The sequence below is a fragment of the Palaemon carinicauda genome, chromosome 15, assembly GCF_036898095.1.
Source record: "Palaemon carinicauda isolate YSFRI2023 chromosome 15, ASM3689809v2, whole genome shotgun sequence".
Taxonomy (NCBI): domain Eukaryota; kingdom Metazoa; phylum Arthropoda; class Malacostraca; order Decapoda; family Palaemonidae; genus Palaemon; species Palaemon carinicauda.
The window spans coordinates 97,952,565-97,977,288 of record NC_090739.1 but is presented as its reverse complement, the minus strand read 5'-3'; the positions used below and the strand labels follow the sequence as shown (position 1 = coordinate 97,977,288).

At 38.2% G+C, this 24,724-nt stretch overlaps 1 protein-coding gene across 4 annotated transcripts in view; it reads left to right on the top strand.

The window, feature by feature from the left end:
- The window catches only part of LOC137654697 (eukaryotic translation initiation factor 4 gamma 3-like), an 88,828-nt gene that overhangs the window by 46,031 nt on the left and 18,073 nt on the right, over window positions 1-24,724 (top strand). For 3 of the 4 annotated variants that reach the window (XM_068388587.1, XM_068388590.1, XM_068388589.1), the window contains exons 5-14: window positions 122-337; window positions 428-562; window positions 1,051-1,260; window positions 3,696-3,947; window positions 10,029-10,193; window positions 14,150-14,362; window positions 17,083-17,273; window positions 18,375-18,511; window positions 18,614-18,768; window positions 18,892-19,064. In XM_068388587.1, the coding sequence (XP_068244688.1) occupies window positions 122-337; window positions 428-562; window positions 1,051-1,260; window positions 3,696-3,947; window positions 10,029-10,193; window positions 14,150-14,362; window positions 17,083-17,273; window positions 18,375-18,511; window positions 18,614-18,768; window positions 18,892-19,064 (1,847 nt within the window). The remainder of the gene's footprint in view (window positions 1-121; window positions 338-427; window positions 563-1,050; window positions 1,261-3,695; window positions 3,948-10,028; window positions 10,194-14,149; window positions 14,363-17,082; window positions 17,274-18,374; window positions 18,512-18,613; window positions 18,769-18,891; window positions 19,065-24,724) is intronic. The other variant, XM_068388588.1, reaches the window with a different exon arrangement.

Below are 24,724 nucleotides of genomic sequence, written 5' to 3'. Positions count from 1 at the left end.
TTATTGGATGTTTCACCTGCAATATACAGTAGTACTATTATTTCATGAGTGTTAAGACAGCTGAACGCATTATTAGTGTGTATTTGTGGTGGTCTTTAAAATTTGGTGCTTTGTTTTACAGCAGAGGCCTGGTGTTGGCAGGGTCACTAGTCAGCAACGACGTCCAGGTGAGCCAGGTGGTGGTCAAGGAAGCCGAAATCGAGTTGCCCCTGGGAAAGTTATTGTCATTCCCCTGTCAGCTGGTAGAGAACCAAAACTCAAAACAGTGGAGAATGCATGGAAGCCTTCAGTCATGGATAGTCTGGCACTTACAGATGAACAAGCTGCCACTGAGGAGGCAAGTATTAGTTCAGTTTGCTTATTATGAAAAAGGTTTTGCTTTCATTCTATCTTAACCTGTTGATTGTATTTCAATTTTTCATTTCAGGTTGTAAAGAGAATGAGAGGCATTTTGAATAAGCTAACTCCAGAGAAATTTGAAAAGTTAGTAGGCACTGTGAAGAAGATGCCAATTGATACAACTGAACGTCTTTCTGCTGTGATAGATCTTATTTTTGAGAAGGTAGGTTCAGGTGCCTACATGCAAGTGGAATATGAGGCTCGTGTATCAACAATACAGCCATGGTCTTCCTCTTTTTACATTTGTATTCTGTTCTTGCTTTTTCTCTAGTGTTAATATTCTCCCTGGTGAATCTGTAGGCTTTTCTTATGCTCATGTAAGTCTTCTGTGACTAATGATATCTTCCTCTTTTTACATTTGTATTCTGTTCTTGCTTTTTCTCTAGTGTTAATATTCTCCCTGGTGAATCTGTAGGCTTTTCTTATGCTCATGTAAGTCTTCTGTGACTAATGATATCTTCCTCTTTTTACATTTGTATTCTGTTCTTGCTTTTTCTCTAGTGTTAATATTCTCCCTGGTGAATCTGTAGGCTTTTCTTATGCTCATGTAAGTCTTCTGTGACTAATGATATTTTTGAATTATATATTAGTTGATATTGATGATAACACTAAAATGTTAACAACTACTAATATTCAAGTAATGTCTTGCAGGCTGTGGATGAGCAGGGCTTCTCCTCAACCTATGCCAATTTGTGCCAAGTTTTATCCAAGATGTCAGTACGAGGAGAAGGAAATGATGATGGTAAATCAGATGTGAAGTTCAGGAATTTGATCATTAACAAGTGTCAGAAGGAATTTGAAAAGGATAACATGGAACTAATCAAGAAACAGAGAATGAAGGAAATTGATGCAACTGTTGACGTGAGTAAATCAATCTTTCATATCCTTAATTTTTATTTAACCATTTTACATGGTGTTTCTTCTTGATTTCATTAAGTAATCAAATGAGTGTAACTTTATTAGATTGAAGTAAGAGCTTGGCTGGACTTGCCCAGCACCACTAAAATTTACTCAGGGTGGCATGTCAATGGATGATGCCATGAACATTGTTTTAGCATTTTGTTGCTCCTTTCATCATCCTTGTTATTCAAATAACATCTTTGATGGATATAGTTACATATTGTGTCCCCATTTTTTAGATATTTTATTTGGAATGTATGGGTTTTCTGGTCTTGCCATGATTTATGCTGTTATAAGTTTTAGGATAGCCTTAGTCTAAGGTGGGGGTGAGGTATGGGAAGTAGGTTTGGGTCTCCTTTTTATTTTTAGCCTTTTTTTTTTGCTGCCATTAAGTACTATTCATCTTACTTGTGAGGGTTTAAGGCATAATTTGCAATTACTAAAAGTCTAAATGTACCACCAAGAAAACAAACTACTGAAGGAAAATATTGGTACACATGCTAGTTAGAGTAAAACTGAAAAACCATATTTACCACCAATTACCATATAGCGTACAGGCAGGAATGAAATAGGTGGATTTGGGTTAATTTAACAATTCACTGAAAAGTAAGTAGACTAAATCACGAAAGAGCATGAAAGACTGGAAAGCATACGAGTTGCCTGAACAAATGATGACAAGAATGATGATCTGGACCATATTTACTATATCAATTGATGTATGGATCATATTTTGGGGGGAACAAAAGTGATGAAGACAAATTGATAGTATTCGAGATGAAGTGTCAGGCATATAGCTGGTGTTTCTCTATTAGATAGGTTAGGAATGAAGTAGTGAGGATTTAGCAGGTAGAATCGATATGGGAAATGTCTTAAGAAAGCAAATGCAAGTGTTGTGGGAAGTACAAGAGAAAGGCCAAGGTTTGGGTGGGTAGATGGAGTGAAGAGAGATCTAGGTGATAGGAGGATAATGTCAGAGGTTGAGAGCTTGCTAGAAATAGGAATGAATGGCAAGCAATTTTGACATAGGCTCTGCTGCTTCATCCAGTCACCTTGGTGATATCTGAGGGAGCAGCAGTAGGCCATTCCGCAAATGAAGTTTCATTTGTGGTGTATAAAGGTGGGGGGCCGCTGTGGCACCCTACCAGTACCCACTAAACTGCTGAATTCCTTGGCAGGCAGGGAGGAGCAAAGAGAAGAAAAGACCCTTTTGTTTTGTTTTGGTTTTTATTTTTTACAACTCCCCAAAATTTGGGGAGGTGTCTGATAGATAGATAAGTGAATTAGTTAAGTAAGAATTTGATTAAATCGGTTGAAAGTTTTATTACAACTCCATTGTTAATTAACTTGTTCATAGTTGCATGCTCATTACAGTACAGATGGCCATTAACATGTGTTAAGTGTTCAACTTCACTAAGTAAGTATTTTTTTTTTTTTTACAAGAATTGGCAAGAACTTTGAAAGTTTTTTTTTCCTTTTTTAATGTAATATTACTAGTGTGTGGGCCTTAGCTGAAGAGACAAAATAATAGTATAACAGTATTAGTCTCCCCCAATCTTGCTCTACCTAATAAATAAACTATTTCAAACTTATATTACTGCAATACATTATAGTACTGGTCATACTAAAACATTTAAGCAATAATATATAAAAACATTCATGATTTTATAAGAAGAAATTGTTTTGAGAGATTTCTACATGTATACAAGGCATTTTTCAAGGTTTTTGTAACGACTTTTGTTGTCTTTGTATAGGGAGTCATATGGTAGCAGGGTATATTTGTGTTTTAAAACATTTATTTTTATGTAACCCCCCGTGAATGTTAAAAGCATATTGTATGTGTGTATGGAGTAATATTCAAAATAGTTGAGTGCTTCATAGTCTTTTGGCTGAGGTAGAAGGTTGTCAGTTTTAGAATTTAGTAAACTTACTGAACATCATGGATGTAAGTGGAACCTTTGTAATTACATTATGCTCCATGAAGCCATAATTTTAAGGTGGTTATCTGTGATGAATGATCTTTGTGTGGGCTAACTAATGATCTGCAAATTGATGATTATTAAATTGAGAATGTTTAATATTCTCAATTTAATAATTACCAATTTGCAAATCATTAGTTAGCCCACACAAAGATCATAAACTGCAGATAACCCCCTCAAAATTATGGCTTCATGGAGCATAATGTAATTACAAAGGTTCCACTTACATCCATGATGTTCAGTAAGTTCATAATATTCTAAAACTAGCCACTCTCTACCTCAGCCAAAAGATTATGATAACTTCACACAATTTTAAATTGCTGTATTTCTTTTGCTATACTTGTGTAGTGGTGCCTAAGTTGTGATTTTTCCTTGTTTTTCTCTTTTCTACGTGTTTCTTCATATATGCTGTTTTTACAGCCTGAAAAGAAGTTGGAACTGCAAGCAAAATGGGAATTTGACGAAACTAAGCTGAGACAACGATCTGTGGGAAATATTAGGTTTATTGGTGAACTGTACAAGTTGCGCATGTTGACTTCACCTATTATGATGCGCATTATTGGTACGCTGCTGCAGAAACGGGATGAAGAAAGTCTCGAGTGTCTCTGCAAGCTTTTAACGACTATTGGAAAAATTTTGGAGACGCAGTGTGCCCAGCAGCCCAAACCAAAGGTACGTTTCACTTAACATTTTTCACCTGTAATATTTTTAATTTGAATGTAATCTAGCCATCAATATAAACTTTTTCACATCTGCCCTTTTCGTAAGGTGGTTAATTTTTTTATACTAAATAATTAACTGCTGGGTTTCTTTGGTGGCACTTCATCACTAAATGCTGTCACAGATCCAGCACTTTACTCGTACGAACCAAATTTAGTTTTTTCATCTGTTTAGCCAAATTTTCAAGGTTTCTTTTCTTCATGAGTGGCCATGTTTCTCTTGATTCATAGTCGAGTGATTCTATAGCTCTTCCAAGACCTATCTATCACAACAGTATGCATTTTATAATCCAGAGCACCTATGATATGACACCTGTAACCTGTTACATTCCATCATCATCGTCTCATACGCCTAATGACACAAAGGTCCTCGGTGAAATTTTGCCAGTACAGTGGAACCTTGACATACTAATTTAATTCGTTCCATTACCATCGTTGTATATCAAAACAGTTGTATCTCAAAGCATTTTTTCCCCTTTAAAATGTAATATGTATTAATTCGTTCTAGCGCTATGAAACCACACCAAAACACAGCTAAATTACATATGGTATACACAATTTATACACAAATAAACGAGTAATAACACAATGATAAAATAACATAGTATTGTGATAAATGAAAATAAATTTAATAAAATCAATAGAAAAAAAATAAAGGAATTCTACTTACCACAACGAAAGATGACGTGAGGCCAACAGCAGGAGGAGGAGGTAGGGAGGGGTGGCAGGGAACGATTTCTTTTTCTTTTTATTTACATATGTAGACTAATAACTACGTAATAAACACAAATGAAATAACATTGCTAAACTAATTTTTATTTATTTTTTTTAAATTGCGCAAACACTTACTCATCATCACCTTCATGTCTGGCCTTTTTTGGCCTCACTTTCCTGACTTTCATCACTTTCAGGTCTGGGCCTATCGTGCCAACTCTTTGGGTTGTCTTTATTTTTCGCGATTTTATTGATCTTCACTTTTCTAGCATTCATTCGTAATTTTTATCTAATTAATCATTCTAAACGCCGCCTTATCCCTCATTCCACGTATTCCCATTCCTATTTTTCAATTTTTTCGCATTTCCCAACTTCATTGATTTCGCTAATTTATTTAATTTAGCGTATATTTAGCTTAGGGAATGTGCTACCGCAAAGTCCAGACAATCTGAACACATGCACGCACGCTACCGCCTCCCCCTGTCTCGTCTCATTGTCATTTTGTTTCGTCCTTGTTTCTCACTGGAATTTTACTTAACTGTATCCAATGATATTGAATTTAATATTCACATCTTAGTATCGTACATACATGCATGCATATACCAAAGGCACTTCCCCCAATTTTGGGGGTAGCCGACATCAACAAATGAAACAAAACAAAAAGTGGACCTCTACTCTCTACGTTCCTCCCATCCTGACAAGGGACTCAACCGAGTTCAGCTGGTACTGCTAGGGTGCCACAGCCCACCCTACCTCGTTATCCACCACAGATGAAGCCTCATAATGCTGAATCCCCTACTGCTGCTACCTCCGTGGTCATCTAAGGCACCGGAGGAAGCAGCAGGGCCTACTGGAACTGTCACAATCGCTCGTCATTCATTCCTATTTCTAGCACGCTCTCTTGCCCCTCTCACATCTATCCTCCTATCACCCAGAGCTTTCTTCACTCCATCCATCCATCCAAACATTGGCCTTCCTCTTGTACTTCTCCCATCAACTCTTGCATTCATCACCACCTTTAGCAGACAGCCATTTTCCATTCTCTCAACATGGCCAAACCACCTCAACACATTCATATTCACTCTGGCTGCTAACTCATTTCTTACACCCGTTCTCACCCTCACCACTTCGTTCCTAACCCTATCTACTCGAGATACACCAGCCATACTCCTTAGACACTTCATCTCAAACACATTCAATTTCTGTCTCTCCGTCACTTTCATTCCCCACAACTCCGATCCATACATCACAGTTGGTACAATCACTCTCATATAGAACTCTTTACATTCATGCCCAACCCTCTATTTTTTACTACTCCCTTAACTGCCCCCAACACTTTGCAACCTTCATTTACTCTGACGTTCATCTGCTTCCACTCCACCATTTTCTGCAACAACAGACCCCAAGTACTTAAACTGATCCACCTCCTCAAGTAACTCTCCATTCAACATGACATTCAACCTTGCACCACCTTCCCTTCTCGAACATCTCATAAACTTACTCTTACCCACATTAACACTCAGCTTCCTTCTCTCACACACCCTTCCAAATTCTGTCACTAGTCGGTCAAGCTTCTCTTCTGTGTCTGCTACCAGTACAGTATCATCTGCAAACAACAACTAATTCACCTCCCATTCATGGTCATTCTTGTCTACCAGTTTTAATCCTCGTCTAAGCACTCGAGCATTCACCTCTCTCACCACTCCATCAACATACAATTTAAACAACCACGGCGACATCACACATCCCTTTCTCAGCCCCACTCTCACCGGAAACCAATCACTCAATTAATTTCCTATTCTAACACACGCTTTACTACCTTTGTAGAAACTTTTCACTGCTTGCAACAACCTTCCACCAACTCCATATAACCTCATCACATTCCACATTGCTTCCCTATCAACTCTATCATACTCTTTCTCCAGATCCATAAATGCAACATACACCTCCTTACCTTTTGCTAAATATTTCTCGCATATCTGCCTAACTGTAAAAATCTGATTCATACAACCCCTACCTCTTCTAAAACCACCCTTTACTTCTAAGATTGCATTTAAACTAATACCCCTTGAATTACAACTCTCATGCACATCTCCCTTACCCTTATATAGTGGTACAATACATGCACAAACCCAATCTACTGGTACCATTTACAACACAAAACACACATTAAACAATCTCAACAACCATTCAAGTACAGTCACACCCCCTTCCTTCAACATCTCAGCTCTCACACCATCCATACCAGATGCTTTTCCTACTCGTTTCATCTAGTGCTCTCTTCACTTCCTCTATTGTAATCTCTCTCTCATTCTCATCTCCCATCACTGGCACCTTTACACCTGCAACAGCAATTATATCTGCCTCCCTATTATCCTCAACGTTCAGTAAACTTTCAAAATATTCCGCCCACCTTTTCCTTGCCTCCTTTCCTTTTAACAACCTTCCATTTCCATCTTTCACTGTCTCTTCAATTCTCTAGCCAGCCTTCCTTACTCTCTCCACTTCTTTCCAAAACTACTTTTTATTCTCTTCATATGACTGACCCAATCCCTGACCCCACCTCAGGCCAGCTGCCCTCTTTGCCTCACGTACCTTGCGCTTTACTTCCACATTTTTCTCTATTTTTTTCATACTTCTCTATACTATTACTCTGCAGCCATTCTTCAAAAGCCCTCTTTTTTCTCTTCCACTTTTACCTTCACTCCTTCATTCCACCATTCACTGCCCTTCCTCATGCTGCCTCCAACAAACTTTTTGCCACACACATCACTTGCAATCCCAACCAAATTTTCTTTTACTAACTTCCACTCCTCCTCTAAATTACCAGTTTCTCTTTGTTTCACTTCGTCATATGCTATTTTCAACATTTCTTGATATTTACTATTTACCCCCAGTTTTATCAGCTCTTCAACCCTCACTAGCTCCCTTTTACATCCACCTATGTATACTTGTTTTTATCTTTCTTTTTGAAAAAGCTAGCACTTAATACCATCTCTTTTTCAACACACACATCTACCAGTCTCTCACCACACTCATTTTCACCTGGTACGCCATACTTCCCAATGACACCTTCTATCTCTCCAGCGCCCACTAGCATTTAAGTCACCCATGACAACTACATAATTCCTTCTACCCAGTCCTTCTACACACCTAGTTAATTCATTCCAGAACTCATTCCGCTCTTCTTCACTTTTCTCACTACCTGGCCCATACGCACTGACAAACGCCCAACATTCCCCACCCAACCTAACCCTTACCCACATTAATGTAGATGATATCTCCTTCCATTCCACTACTTTATCTGTCATCCATTCACTCAGCAATAAAGCCACATCCTCTCTTGCTCTTCCCCTTTCAATCCCAGACACACTATCAGACATTTCACCAAACATCACTTCACCCTTTCCTTTCATCTTAGTCTCACACAAGGTCAATACATCCATCCCTCTCTTCCTAAACATACTTCCAATCTCACATCTTTTACTCTCTATCGTACTACATCCACGCACATTCAAACACCCCAAAACTAGAGTGCGGGGAGCAGTTACTCTCCCCCCATCTCCATCTCTTTGTTGACGTCTCGCAGGATTATATACAGGAGAGGGGGTTCCCAGCCTCCTCGTCCCGTCCCTTTTAGTCGCCTCTTACAACACGCAGGGATAACGTTGGCGGTATTTTAATTGATTTTATAATTAAAATCATAGCGAATTATAATCTTATGCATTGTTTACAATTCAAATCAGCTGATCAACCCTGCCTAGTCCGTTGTCAACCTCAATTTTCTGATCAAATTCCCTTATTAATAAGACATGCTACCTCCGATGCACGATATTTTATAGTTTTTAGCTCTGTGGTGCTTGATTATACAGCGTCAAAAGAGATTTGGCAAAGAAAAAAAATTTCATCTATTACAGAGAGAGAGAGAGAGAGAATCATTCGTATTTCTTTCTCTCACTAAATATTCTATTTCGTTTTGGAAGCATCATTGCTTTTTCTTGAGCTTTTTCTTATCACCTGCTTTGTCTTTAGCTTTGGGACCCATGGTAAATAATAAAATAGACAATAACACAAAAAATAGGCAGAAATATAACGAAGTGTTAAGGATGCAGCAACAACAACAGACCGAACGCCATCTACCGGTCGCCTTTAGAACTATCACATCGCAAAATCGTATCTCAAATATTTCGTTGTATATCAAAGCATATATTTTCAAGAGTTTTCTGTTGTATCTCAAAACATTTGTATATTAGGGCAATCGTATGTCAAGGTTCCATGTATTCTCTTATCTACTGTAGAGCTTCTTATTAAATATTTCTCCATTCTAAATCTCCTATTATATGCTTCATGATCCTCAGCCATGTAGGTCTGTGTCTTTCAACTCTCCTCAACTCTCCTAGTGTGAGGTTCTCTCTCTTGGGGAGTGCGTAGAGCAAGGCCAAACTATCTACATCTACCCCTCACCATGATCTCATCCACATATGGCACTCTATTAACCTCTTATAGTTTCATTCATAATCCTATCCTGCCATTTGACGATTATTCTTATGAGGTCTTTGTTCTCAAATCTACTAAATCTGTTAAGAGATTGTTTCATTGTCATACTATGACTAGTGTCCATACAGTAACACAGATGTCGGTAACTGTTATATAGCTGGTTTTTATAAATAATTTAAGGCGATTTGATCTCCAAATTTTATTTAACTGACCCATGCATTACAAAAATCCCCCTTACATTTTCCTTTCAATAACTGCATAGCCATGTTTGTTTTTTCCAGTCCCACCCTGGTTTTGGTCTGCAAGAATTAATTATCAGTCTTCCCCATTCCACTCTTACGACTTTGAACGTTTCACCATCACCTATTTGCATGAATCAGCTCCAAGGCAGGACTGAACTTGTTTGTAACTTTCACCATTACAAGAATAGAAACTAGAGGGTTAACACTGATCCTTGATGGATACATACATCTTTTAACTTTTGAAAGTGGTCTAAAAAGTGTAATCTCCACCTCCATAAAGATGTTTCCATGTTGTATCCGATTTCATGGCTACATTAAAAAGATTGCTGGTCTCGTTAATCATATTAGCATGGAGACGAACTGATAATTAAGTCTGTTATCATCAGCTATCCCATAGATACTAACATGCCGTGCTCAAGAGGTGGTCTAATAGCCTATCCAAACAATTCTATATCATTGCTATGAAGAACTTCCCAATCTTCTGATATAGATTGGTAAGCTTATGAATGAAGGGCTCTTACGAGCCATGCTCTTTATAGTAGTTTCAATCCTAGAATATTACTAAGCAATTTTCCTTACAGGAAGAATTGGAGAAACAGTTCCGACTCATGCAGAAAATAGTTAGTGATCGATTAACTAACAGCAGGGTTAGATTTTTGATGATGGATGTCATTGACCTTCGTCAGCATAATTGGGTACCAAGAAGAGAGGATAACAAGCCAAAGACAAAGGCGGAAGTTCATGAGGTAAGTTTCTTTGCGCCAGGTGAAAATTTTTTATTACTTAAGTGGACTATGAATTTCTACAGTAGAATTAACCCCTTTGAGTTGCAGACCACAGTATGTTACATCCATACTTTTTAAATCCTTGAGACCTCTACAAATTTTTTTTTTATTACATCCAGTAATACATTTTCTTGAAATGTTTACAAAATATTTAAAAATGAAAGGAAACTAATTCAGTTGTAGATCAATTATTATTGTTTTAATTCTTGGTGCTAATAGTTACTGTACTATGAGTAGTGGCATGTGCCAAGCCACAAAAGTTCCACAGAAATGGAAAGGGTCACAAATTGCACTGATCTGCCTTTGTCAAAAATGAGAAAAGTTAATAACTTAGCAGGTCAGTATCTGTATTACAGCCTAGATAGTAATTTTAAGATATGCATATAGGTGGGACTATTACATAAGTATGTATTTCTTTGTGAAATTATGATTTTGGTGGCTTAAGAGGAAAGGTTTGTGTTGCGTTTAATACGAATGTTATTTCTATGAAAGTCACCTGTTGTTAATAATGCTTCTCTTGAAGCCTGCTTTAATACAGATGGTTACTTTGAATCAAACTTTATGAATATATTTTACAGAAGAGGTTGAAAATTTCATGTTAAATACAGTATTACATAGTGTACCAAAAATAATTATTCCCAAAATCTAAAATAATGGCTTAGTGAGCACCATATTCATATAACACCACCATTAATGCTATTTTGTAACAAATTTTTCATTTTCCTCTGACCCTTAGGTAAGCCCAGAAAATAAAAGTCAATCTTTTTTAGTTTGCCTCTGTATTATATATGTTTTAACCTTTTAATTCTCTATCTTCAAACTATCAAGATTTTGGTATGAATCTAATAGCACCATTAGATGTTAAAGGGCCGTACTCTTGGGTAGCATTTTATTTTATTGTACTTGGGAAATGATACATTGTGATTTGAATTTTACAACAAATAAGTCAGTTTTTGAAATATATGAATTTGATGTAATCCTGCTAGGGGCCAGAAGTAACAATTAACAATTTGTTCCCACACTAAATACAAACCCAAATTCTTTACTATAGGAGATATTCTAGCGCGAGCTGGAAAATACGCCAGAAAAACCTTAAGTTCGTTAACAACCGGGCCGGTAGTTATCCACCTGTTGGGTGGGGCACTGCCGACCGGTAGCTACTAAATACCTCCATTCGAATTGTAGCCGTCGCAGTGGTAACACCGCTGCTCCTGCTTTTGTTTGACTGGCAGACTAGCCTTTCTTTAGTATGTTTTTGATTAACTTTCTTTTAGTTTCTTTATTAGATGTGATGTCCTCTAATATGAGGAAGTGCCCCGGGATTCCCCCGAAATCTTGTGGCACATTCATGTCACCACCGGAGGTGGATCCTTATTCCCTATGCCCTTTGTGTAGAGGTCAGGTGTTCTGAAGGCTCCCCCTCCCAAGTATGTAGAGAATGGTTGCCATCGCAGTGGGATAAGTTCATGAAGAGGAAGAAGAAGAAATCCAAGAAGGATTCGTTACCTCCAGGTTCGACGTCAAAAGTTAAGGAGTCTCGGGCCTCTTCTTCAGCCTCTCGTTCTCTTCCTTGCCTCCTTCCTCCGGGGGGAAGTCAAGGAAGAGCGGCACCATTGACTTAACCCCCATTCCCCCGGGTCAGGTAGATCAAGTTGCCCCTCCCAGTGGGACATTTTCTTCCATCATCGGTAAAATAATTCTCTTACCGCTTCTATTCCAGATCACGTACGAGCGGTATGGCCTGCCCTTGGACTTCCTGGTTCTCCTTCGGTGGAAGTGTGGAACCAGTTCCTCGCGGGCACAGTTTTACCTCAGGTCCCTTCTGTTTTGGAAGCTTCGTGAGTTCCGGACCTCGCCTACATCCCGTCAGCCCAATCGGCTGCCGCTGAAGTGTCTGCAGATGTAATAACTTCAGCTCCCGCGGCACCTACTTCGCTCCTCGCTTGCGCTTCTATGATACAACGTCGCAAGCGCGAGCATCGCGATACCTCCTCCTCCTCCGCCGCCTCCTCGGATGATAGGAGTGGGAGAGGGAAGAGGAAAAGGAGAGCTCGTTCTCCTTCGCCCAGACGTTCTCGTCAGAGAGAGAGGCGACATAGGAAGAGACGTCATCGTTCTCGCTCTTCCTCGCCTTCTATCTCTTCACGGAATGTCTCGCCGAGAAGCGATAAGCGCTCTCGTCATAAACATGAGTACATCCTCGCTCCATCGTTCTGCTTCGGGATCGTCTTCCTCTCTCAAGGGATCTTCTAGGCGCTATAAAAAGAAGAGATCCACGATACATTCTCGCACTTCGTCACGAGAGAGTTCTCATAAGCGCTCCCATTGGGGCGATGTTTCATCTATTCGCGCCTGGAGCGCGACCAAGGAAAGAGAGCACTCTGAGTGCAATTCCTCTCCTTCACATATTATCTTAAGGAGCTCAGATCGCTCTAGGGAAGGGAGAAAGAACACTTCTTCTCGCCGTCGTTTTCGTATCAACGAAGAGAGCGCGCTCCCGTCCTTCAACCTCCCTATCGCGCAAGTCTCCGGACATATCCGCGCGGAGTCATTCACCTCTCCCTCGCATTTCAGGCAACAGCTCCCGTTCCCGTACTTTCTAACGAGTTACGGCATATGAACTTCACAAGATCTTCCTAGTAGCTCTGGCCTCAGCAAAAAGGGTTGGTGAACTTCATGGTCTATCCTATGAAGTCATCCATTCTAGAGGATGGGGGGAAATCTCGCTCAACTTTGTGCCAGGCTTTGTGGCCAAAACTCAGAATCCTTCATCGGCCGATGAGAGATTCAGAGAATTTCAATTTTCCAGCCTCAATAAGGTAACACAGGATACTGACCAATTGCTACTGTGCCCAGTCAGGGCGCTAAGGAAATACCTGAAGCGCACCAGACCTTTCAGACCACATCTCCGTCATCTCTTCCTCAGTACCAGCAAGGTAAAGAAGAGAATCTCTCGCAACACCATATCTTTCTTGCTCAAGAAAGTCATTGCGAGAGCCATTCACGGAGACCCAGAGGCAGCTCAACCCAAAGCCCATCAAGTTCGGGGAGTGGCTGCCTCACTGGCGTTTAAGAAGAATTTTTCAGTCTCCCAAGTCTTAAGAGCTGGAGTCTGGAAACGCCAATCTATATTCACCACTCATTATTTAACCGATGTGACACATAGGTCTCTAAACACCTTTTCTATAGGGCCTATTGTGGCAGGGCAACAGGTGCTGTAGCTACCTTTACGCCCTTTCAGGGGACAGTAGCCATTGGTCGAGGATTCTGTGTTACACTAGGTTTTAGAAGAACATCCATCTATCTTCTGCTCCTTTCTTCTTCCTCCCATCTGGGTATCCTAGTCTGTAACCAGTTTCAGCTGGACTCGCCAATGGGAATAAGGTATGAAACTCATCTGACTCCTCTCACAGGGTATAAGTTATACTCGTAGTCACAAGGATTCCCCTTTTCAAGGTCGGGAATAGGGTACCTTTCGTCCACCCTGACCCGAAGACACAGTCTCCTATTGTAAAGAATGAGGGTTTGTATTTAGTGTGGGAACAAATGACAAACTTATAACAGAGTTTGTATTTTTCCTAACATACAAACCCGAATTCTTTACTCGCCCCCTAAAAGTCCTAGCTAGAATCTGATGGAAGGTATTCAGTAGCTACCGGTCGGCAGTCCCCCACCCCAACAGGTGTATAACTACCGGCCAACAGGTGTATAACTACCGGCCCGGTCGTTAATGACCTTGTTAAGGTTTTTCTGCCGTATTTTCCAGCTCGCGCTAGAATATCTCCTATAGTAAAGAATTCGGGTTTGTATGTTAGGAAAAATACAAACTCTCTTATAAGCTTTGTCATATTTTACTCATTTAAGAATATAATTTTCTTTTAGTTTCAGATATATAATTTTTCTATTTTACTATACAGGAAGTGAAGAGGGAGGAATTTGAACAGCAGATAGCCTTGGCTAACACACCCAACAGAAGAGACGATAGAGATAGAGATAGAGATCGTGATCGTAAACGAAGTCGTGATAACAGGGGTACTCCTATGTCAGATAGTGAGGGCTGGAATACTGTGGCTTCAACAAAGAGTAGAACATCTTTTGATTCGTTACGCCTCAAGAATACTTTCAACAGGGTAGGAATTTCTGTGATGAATTGATCACCTAATTTTTTTTTTATAAATCCCATCTCAAATGCCCTTTCTCTCTAAATAAATATCCAGTTCCAATGCTAAGCTAATGCCAACATTTTTGTAATTGAGTTCATGCCAAACACCTTGACTTAAGTGTGATGAATGAAATCCATTACTCGTTACTCCATCATCCACAATCATTCATAATCTGTGTAACCCTTCCTTGCAGAGTACTGTAGCCATTAAGGTTTGCTGCTGCATCCCACTGGTTCACTTCTGTTTAGCCTCTATTAATCTCCACTCCCACTTCCTTTCTACTCTATACTGTCTTCTGTCCAACTTCATTTAAACTTTTGATTTTCCCCAGTGCACCTGACCAATCTAAGCCCATATGACCCAAATTCTATCCAACCATTCATCCATCCTGTTACCTATATTAGGCTGCAAACCACTTGTATCAGTGAAGTGAGAATGTATATTTACCAGCTTGATCTTGTCAATCTCTTGAGAAAAGGCTTGTTTTGATATTTGAGGGCATCTCAAACCTAGCATGGTATCCACCACCCTCCACCAGACATAAATGTCCTACGAACGTCTGTGAAAAATGCGCTGTGCACTTTTTTTTGAACCCTTTATTGGAGGTATGCCCCATAAGTCATAATCCTGTTAGTTGTTGGGAAAAATAATGAAGGCTATCTTGCTGGCTTGTGGTGTGGAAGTAATAAAGTGGTTGTGAATGTTGAGTGTGTAATTCTATGTTGGAAGTAGCAGTACAAAATATATAAAAAAGCGTATGCATATTCACAGGATTTGGTAAATCTATTGTAAGCTGAAGGACAACATACAGGAATGGAAAATGTTGTTTTTGATGGTTTGCAGGAAGAATTTTCTAGAATAGTGTCAGAAAAAATAGGTGCTAGATCATGCAAATGCTAAGTAAGGTAATTAGTAGAAACTCTAGGTTATTGGTATGGAGTTGCAGAGAATGACAAAGGAGGGAGCTTTGTTGATGTACTGTTACGACATCTCTGTTTTTGAAGTAGGTACAGTCAAATTTGAAATATCTGGGTGTGGCTGGGGGAAAGGATTTGCAGTCTTGATTTGGTTAATTGTGGCCAGCCAACTGCCCCCTTACCTTTCAGACTTGAAACTATTTTGGCTGGAGTATTCTCCCTGTATTATAGTTAATTGTAGTTTTTTTTTTTCTTTACAATAAGTACAACAATAATTATTACAGAAAATGTAAGAAGTAACTAGGAAGATGAACACAGTCTAAAGCTTATTACTTTATTAGAGAGAAGTGATGTGAAATCTAAAGCAAATTTTGTCTGTATGCAATTTAGGCTAATGAAACTTGTGAATTCATGAATTTAAAAATTTATTGTCTTTCCATGAATGAAGTTGTGTAACAGGTCAAGAATGTGTAGAGACTTGGTAGGTTTTCCTAGTGTAATGATGTTAGTGTGGGTATGCCAGAGCTTTCTTGTAGTATAATTGAAAATAGATTCGAGCTGTAGAGTTGAAATGGACTTGTTGTGTGAGTGTGTTGAAATGAAAACAATGGGTGATTTCAAGGAGAAAGACTCAAGAAGGTGAAAGGGTTCACAAGATTAAGAGTACTGTATAGGGTCGTAGGATGCAGGTAGTGTCCATAGGAGGTTTAGAAGAAAATAATTACTATTAACGTTCAATGAGGAAACTTGGAAAGAGCCTGACGAGGTAGTTACATAATGGTAACTAAGATAGCATATATTTACGAATAAAACAAAGACTAGTTACTTAAAAAAAGAAAAATAGGGACAACTGTAAATGCTTTATTAATTTCTGTTGGTGGTACATAGAGTTGTGTTGGGTGAAATATAGTAATGAATGATCTGGTGGGTCTAAAAATGCAAGAGGCTTAATATTTTATGAAGATAATGCTCTCTTTGGTCAAAGAAGTCATTTCAAAATAACATGTTTCTAATGATAATTTTTGGGTGAGGTTTTGCTAGATGAGATGTAAGGTGTGATATGGCTGGCTGGTATGTTAGTATTGTTACGTGGCTATCATGGAACAAAATACCTTAGAAGAGAATATTGTAGGATTTTTAAGAATAAAGTAAAAGGGTTCAATATTAATAAGAATATAGTAAAAGGATTCAATATTAATAAGAATATAGTAAAAGGATTCAATATTAATAAGAATATAGTAAAAGAATTCAATATGATGTACATTTAGTGCTTCCTGGATGAGAGAACAAGCATGTAACATGAAGGGTAGATCCAGGAATATTTGTATACTATACTAAGAAAGCAAAGTTAGATGAATATGAATGAAGGGTGATAGTTTTAACATAAAGCATTTATGGTATTGAAAATAAAAAATCTCATGAATAGGAGCATAATAGAATAGGCGATATGGTTGTACAATTAGATTGGCTGCATGGATTGAAAAAATAATTGCTGAATGGTATGGAAGAGGTGCTGGTATGAAAAGATTTAAATGTCTTGTATGCAAAATGAAGCTCATTTTGTGTTGGCATGGAAGACAACAATATTTCTTGGAGGTTATGCATAAGAAGTTTGTCAGTTAAAATTAATTTTTTTGTGAAATAGAATATTTAATATCAGGTTTATTAAAGGTCTTTCCTTTGTTTATAGTATTTATCTCTCCCTTGTTTTTAGTATTATAGATAAGTTAGGGAAATGAATCTAGTCATGACAAGTTGTTTCTTTTGCAGCCTGGTGCAAGTGAATCTAAAGAAGTTATTCTCAGGGGTGCTGGATTTGGAAACTGGGCTCGTGGCAGTTCAGGTGGTGGATTGAAAGATCATGATGATGTTAAACAACAAGAAAACAGGTTTAATGTATTAGGAGACAGCATGAGTGGGACGCCCATATCTGGAGATAACCGAAGAGGAGCACCAATGGGGTAATTATTTCAGGAATAAGTGAATATTTTAAGGATGCCATGCATTGCACAACTGTTTTGTTGTTGCTGGGAACAAAATGTTCTTTTAACTTTACATTCCGCCCTTTTTATCTATGGATGCACCAACGGCTTGTACTTTTACATGGTTAAATAAATCTTAATATTATAACAGATTATGCACCGATATTCACTTACATGAGCCAAAGAAAAATGATGGTGCGATGCAGTTTGCCGCCAATGCAAACAATTAGGATAGGGTGAAGGGTTTTTGCTCTTAGGGTTAATATGTGGGACAATTATTTAACATGTAATTTTTGGTGATACAGTATATTAAATTTTTCGGTAATATTTTATTCTCTGCATAATTATTTCGTATTTACCATGGAGGTGCTATTACTGGTAGGACCCTGTTTTGTGTAGTTTTAATTTCCCAACTAATGGTGGATATTAAAATGATAGTTTCATATACAGTAATAGCCATATTTAGGAAATGAACCTTATTTTAGCAAACAAAGTAGTTCAAAATTAGGAGTGTTTACTGATCTGCAATTTTGAATATTTTTTCAGTTATGGTTTGAATTATTACATAACCCCTTGATATAAGTGTCGGTATTTTTACTCCCTTGATCACCATATGAACATAATGCTCATTTGATGTTTTTAGTTTTATTTATTGATATTAGATTTAAGTAATTTGCAGGTGAGAAAATCTAGATGTGTAAGTTTTTTTTTTTATTCTTAGTGCCGATATCATGTGTGTTGACAATAGTAGATTCTAACATTCATTTTCTAGATTTGATCGGAATTTTATACAGTGCTTCAATTTTCAGATCCATTTTGTTCCAACCACTATTAATTCCCTTTTAATTGTGATTATTAGTGCTAATATGAAGTTGCTGTATTTTTTCCATACTGTGAAAGAGATTTTCATACTCATTGTATTATTTTCAATTTATGAAAGTAATACAGTAGTACGACAGCTTTTCAGTTCTTAATGGAAAAGGATTGTGCAAACATTATTTTATCCAAGCAAAATTCCTTGGATGTAAAGCATAGGTAAGGTGGTCGTTCTTTATGTTGATATTCCTTTTGTGTTTTCAGTCGTCTTGCTCCTGGCGGTGGTGGCGGTGGCAGTGGCCCACCACCACGACAGGGTGGCTTTGGAAGCAAAAGCATGCCACCCCCCTCTAATGAGAAAGAAAATACGCTCTCCTATGTCAAGAGATTTGTTGGAAATGGTAAGTATAGTTCATGTGATCAGCTGAATTTAGTGATTGTACAGTAACCTAAATTTATTTTAAAGGGGATTGGGTACTATTATTGATTGTTTTTGTCTTCAGATCGCAGTAAATCAACTAGCCGACCTGAATCGAGAGAAAACTCTGTACCTCGTGAAAATGAAGCCCTCAAAGGACCAGCTACTATTGATCCAGAAACAGCAGAAAAGTTCTCTATTGCAATCATTGAAGAGTATGCTCATAATGTGGATGTAGATGTAAGTAGGAAAATATATATTTTTTTTGCTAGCTTTTTTCATTATCCATTTTGTTTATTATATAAACTTGATTATTAAGTAATAGATCTATCTGTTCTAACTTTATTTTGACTTTATTTACAGGATGCCAAGTTGTGGATTAGAGAGAGGTTCTCATCTTCAACCATCAAGTGCTTTGTGCAGTTTTCGTTGGAATGGGTGCTTGATAGAGATGAGACAAAAAGGAAGAGAGTAGGGCAGTTGTATCACGACCTTGTAATAGAAAATCTTTTGTCCGTTGAAAATTTCTTTGAAGGGTAAGTTTTTAATTAGTTTCTTCACTTGCAACACTCAGAGAGTGTGTGTATTTTAGATCATTTTTTTTTTTTTCTCCATATCGTAGTCTTTAAGATATTTTTATAGTATTTCAACGGCCTCTATAATTTGTGCAATTAAGGATTTTCTGTATGACAACTAATAGAAATATAGATAAGGTAGAAAGAACTTTTATATGGGGTTTATTGATCTGGAAAAGTCATATGACTTGTGCCATGAGAAGAGATTTAGAGTAGTTTAAGAGCCTGTGGAATACTTGAAGCACAGTATATGTAAATCTGGTCAGGGGTACGTATGTAAATTGTTCAACAATGGTTCGATGTGAAGCTAGAGACAGTGTTATTGAATGTACTGGTAGGCCTTCACCAAGTCCATTTTTATTCACTGTGTTGCTATATGTACTCGCAGAAGATCTGAGACGTGAAATCCCCTGGACAATACTGTATGCAGATGATGGATTTTTATGTGCTACTGATGATGAAGAACTAAATATTAAAGTAGAGGGATGGAGGAACTATCTGGAAGAGATTAGTCAGAGTAAATAAAATCAAGACTAGGAATGTACTGTAGATTGGAAGAAGCAGAAAGGGGGACAGGGGTAGACTTGATCAATTTGCACAAGTTGGAAGCGGTAGAAAGTTTTAAATATCTGTGGTCTGTGATCCAAAAATACACGAGACCTAGATGAAGAGTTGACTGGAAGGATTCAATCGGGTTTGAATAGCTGGAGGAAGTTTAGTGGGGTGCTGTGTGATCTTAGGATGTCAAGTAAGCTAAAGAGCAAGTGGGTGAGACCTGCAATGTTGTACTCGTCCAAAACAAGGTTAAATAGGAGGAGAGATGAGAACAGGATTGATGTAACTTGAGATGATGTTGAGGTGGCAGTGTGGACTTGCAAGAAAGGATATAGTAAAGAACAAACATGTTACGGGCCCTGGCAAAATAGCACCTGCATCAACCAAGGTGATAAGAGGTAGACCCAGATGGTATGTACATGAGATATGATCGGAAGACCATCTGATAAGTAAAATGAGGGATATGGGACTACCTGGTGGGAAAAGGTTAGGTAGATCAAAATTGCGATGCATTATTGTGTGAGAAGAGATATGGGGGCCTTGGGATTGAGAGAGGAAGATGCAGTGTACTGAAGGAAATGGAGAAATGTGTAGAACCATTACAGCGGCCCCAATTAGGAATAAGCTTGTAGAGAAAGATGAAGAATTTTTCCTCAAAAGTTTTAAAGTTACATAGTGCATGTTGAGCATTGACTGTTTGTTTGCGGGTTGGCCCTCAGATGATTGTTAATATACTTGTTTGTACAGTATACAGCAAAACTGGTGATACTTTTTTATTTTTGCTTCGGACAAGCGTTGTGATTGGATTAAGTTGCCACTTAGTATTAAATCGTATATTTCACTTTGTAAACGTTTATGTATGAGAACATCGTATATTTCATTTTGTAAACGTGTATGTATGAGAACATTGGTCACTTGTTATGGATTATTTTATCACAGAATGTTACGTCGCTAAAAAAGAACATATGCTAAAATAATACTTCAGAAAAAAAAATTAAATAACCAACGTGACTCTGCGCCATTCAGCGAGACTAGTCTTTTAGCTTTCTGTCTGGATAGAAGTATTCTTACTGGGAAAGAGGGCGTCTGTATGGAGAACAAAGGGCTATAGTCTAATGATGAACAATTTATGCATTTGTGATATGATTTCCAAGTTATCACTTATTTTGCTTACGTCTTTTTGTGTATAAAACTAACATTAGTTAGGATCGTGGTTTCAAAACTCGCAATAGATTATGCCAAGTTATTGTGTAGACTTAGTCAATGCTACTTATGTAATTCTAGTCTCCCAATAAGTTTTTTTCAGTTTGAGGAAAAATTAGTAAATATCTAAATAGATAAATAAATAAATAAGCTAGGTGGTGAGTTATCTTCGTTATTAGAAATACTGTACAATTAATGCTACCTTTCTATTATTTTACTTTTACTTAACGAACGGAAGACAATAATCATTTCAGACAGTCGGCCACATGTGTTATGTTTAGATTCTACAGAAAGACAATAACATATCTTTAATTATAATAATAATGATAATGGTTAGTGTGATTATGATAGGATGGCTTGGCCTATGCTATTGGCTTGATGACTTTGTCGTCTTAATGCTGTTGTGTAGGATGGCATTTCAATTCTTCTCCTTCATTGCATCGTTTAGCCATCTAAAACAGTTTAGTTGACGTTAAGGCAATTGGTTATATCAAGCTTAACTAGAGATACAGCTGATGGGTAGCTCTAGTCATATTTGACAGATGACTTGCTTGTGAGACTGCCAGTTGATGTCCGGTTAGACCCGTCACAACTACATCTCCGATACGTTCTTTACGTTAAATGCATGACTATGATGACTGAAACAGACTTAGGTATTTATTTTTATCATTAATTAAAGATTATTGGGCTAATTTTTCTATAATGATCTAGCTGATATTTTGATAAAAAAAATATAGGATAAATTCTTAGAATCATGCTTGAGGAACTGCATTTTTTATTGAACAAACTTTCAATGTGCTTCGTCCCGGGGAACTAGTCTCATTATAAATGTGAAGGTTTTGAGAGGTGCCAGTTAGTGACTTTCGAATGAAAATCATTGATTTCAGGTATCACCAGTTTAGCTGTATACTGTACTTTCTTGCCTACGATATCTCTGCTAACCTGTTACGCTTTTCCTGGCAGGACCATTTAACCAAGGTTTTTATTGTATGGTTGTGTATTGCATAGTTGGCCTGGCTGGATAAGGTTAGAAGTTTTCCTTCATTAGATGTCTTTTTACTAGGTTTTTATGGCAGGACTTGTTTCATAGTAGTTTCTGCTTCATTTGCTAGGTAATGAGTTTCCCTTCTCTTGGTAGGTTGTCGTGTTAGTGTTTTTCTGGTTGGGTTTTTTTATGGTTGTCTGTGCTAGATTCTTGTTACAGGGTTTTCAGGTAGGTTTTCTCTGGCTTAGGCTTTGTTAGTGTTTCACTTGCTGGGCTGTGTTGTTACATGGTTTTCCTATAGGTGCTGTGTTATAGGGTTTCCTTTTCTTGTGTTGATATAAGGGTTTCATTCTGGTGCTGTTATAGAGTTGTGACCCTTGCTAGATTTTGTTACAGGGTTTTCCTGTTGGTGCTGTTATAGGGTTTCCCTTGATTGTTTGTGTTGTTACAGGGTTTTTGTTTGTTGGTGCAGTGTTATAGGGTTTCCCTTGCTGTGTTATTACAGGGTTTTCCTGTCTTGGCTGTAATAAGGTGTCCATTGCTAGGTTGTGTTGTTTTTTCATGGGTGATGTATTGCTATCAGATTTTTCAGGCTGCGCCATGTTGCAATAAGGTTTACATGTAGGGCTGCTGGTTTTTTTTTTTATTTTTTTATACAGTGTTCCAAGTTACTGTCCGTTTTCTTGGATGGGCCATGTTATAAAGTTTTCACGGCAGGGCCCTGTTGTAGTTTCCCTGGCACTGCACATGTGTTTTAAAGGTCACTCGTGAATGTCAAAAGCAAGGGACAGTGACATTGCCCTAGCACACAGGACAAAGCCCTAGAGTGACCATATATTATTATTATTATTACTAGCCAAGCTACAACCCTAGTTGGAAATAGCCCAGTGATCAAAGGAAACAAGGAAATGCATATGATTAGTGCCCAAGCTAGGACTAGGGAGGGCCAGGCAATGGCTGCAGATGACTCGGCAGGTAGACCTATATGCTCCCCAAACCCCCTATCCTGAGCGTTTCACTGATGGAACTATTTTCTAGACTGTTCAACAGACATCTCTTTTTGTCCTTTTTTGCCCTAGCTTCTGTTGAATTAGTCTTTACTGCATTTACTCGGTTCAACTTGCGCATCTTTATTTCTCAAACCTAAAGTATTGTATAGGATGCAGACCTATCTTTTGTGGATGATACGTCAGATGGTTTTATTGGTTCTAAGTCAGTTGATTCTGATCTTATGATGAACTTGATAGTCAATTTCTTTTTGATTTTTGTGATTCTGGTACAGTAATTGCACTTTTGGCAGCTCCATATATTTGGCTCATTCATCTATTGATTCATTTTCTTGTGAGAGAGTGCAGTCCCGATAGATAGGTCAACTCCAAGCTGGTACATGTCAGTACTTAAACTCTGGTGCTGCCCTATAGGAAGAGATGACCATTGCAGGAGATTTTGTCCCGCTTCATAATGGCATCCTCGCTTGTCAGATCTTTGCTAAACCTCACTAAAGTAATGAGGATTATGGCTCGCGGGATATGATCTTTGTAAGGCTAAAACTGTATTATGCTGAAGGATATTCTGTCAAAGGTAATTTTTTTTATGTTAACTGCAACTTTCCCAGTGGAGTACTTGCTGCTGGACCAGAAACTATCATGTTTAACCCTTGTTCCCGAGTGTGATGTCTTATAGGGCTTTGTGAATAAAAAAAGAAAAATTAAAACACTTGACCATCATCAGTGTGCCGTAAGGAGACATTCGGCTGAATGTATTGCTGTTGTAGATTTACCGGATTCTGTTGAAAGAGATAAGAATTTGTCTTTCAATATGGTGAATACCATCATGTCTTCATTTTTCTCAATAAGAAAAATTAAGCAATTGCTTGGTTTTTAATTTTGACTGATACCTAAACTTGGTTTAGTTTCCGCAGAAATAAGTCAATACAGTACTACATATAAATTATCTTTTCACCAAATAGGGCATTATTGCTCATAATTTGAGGTTAGCACTGTAACTTTGAATGTACTCAATATTAAACTTATACTTGTAGATTCCTAATTTTAAGGCAAAGTATGTTTGGAAGATTGAAAGACGTGAATGTGTTTAGGGGTATGGCTAACGGCATGTCTGATCATTTTTTGGTGGAAGGAAAATTAGTTGTAGCAAAAGAGTGGGGGAATAGAGTAGGTGGATGTAAAAGGGAGCTAGTGAGGGTTGAAGAGCTATTAAACCGGGGGTAAAAAGTAAATATCAGGAAAGGTTGAAAATGGCATATGACGAGGTGAGAGTAAGAGAAACTGGTAATTTAGAGGAGGAGTGGAAGTTAGCAAAAGAAAATTTTGTTGGGATTGCAAGTGATGTATGTGGCAAGAAGGTTGTTGGAGGCAGCATGAGGAAGGGCAGTGAATGGTGGAATGAAGGAGTGAAGGTAAAAGTGGAAGAGAAAAAGAGGGCTTTTGAAGAATGGCTGCAGAGTAATAGTATAGAGAAGTATGAAAAATATAGAGAGCAAAAGGTGGAAGTAAAGCGCAAGGTACGTGAGGCAAAGAGGGCAGCTGACCTGAGGTGGGGTCAGGGACTGGGTCAGTCATATGAAGAGAATAAGAAGAAGTTTTGGAAAGAAGTGAAGAGAGTAAGGAAGGCCGGCGCAAGAATTGAAGAGACAGTGAAAGATGGAAATGGAAGGTTGTTAAAAGGAGAGGAGGCAAGGAAAAGGTGGGCGGAATATTTTGAAAGTTTGCTGAATGTTGAGGATGATAGGGAGGCAGATATAATTGCTGTTCCAGGTGTTGAGGTGCCAGTGATGGGAGATGAGAATGAGAGAGAGATTACAATAGAGGAAGTGAGGAGAGCACTAGATGAAACGAGAGTAGGAAAAGCATCTGGT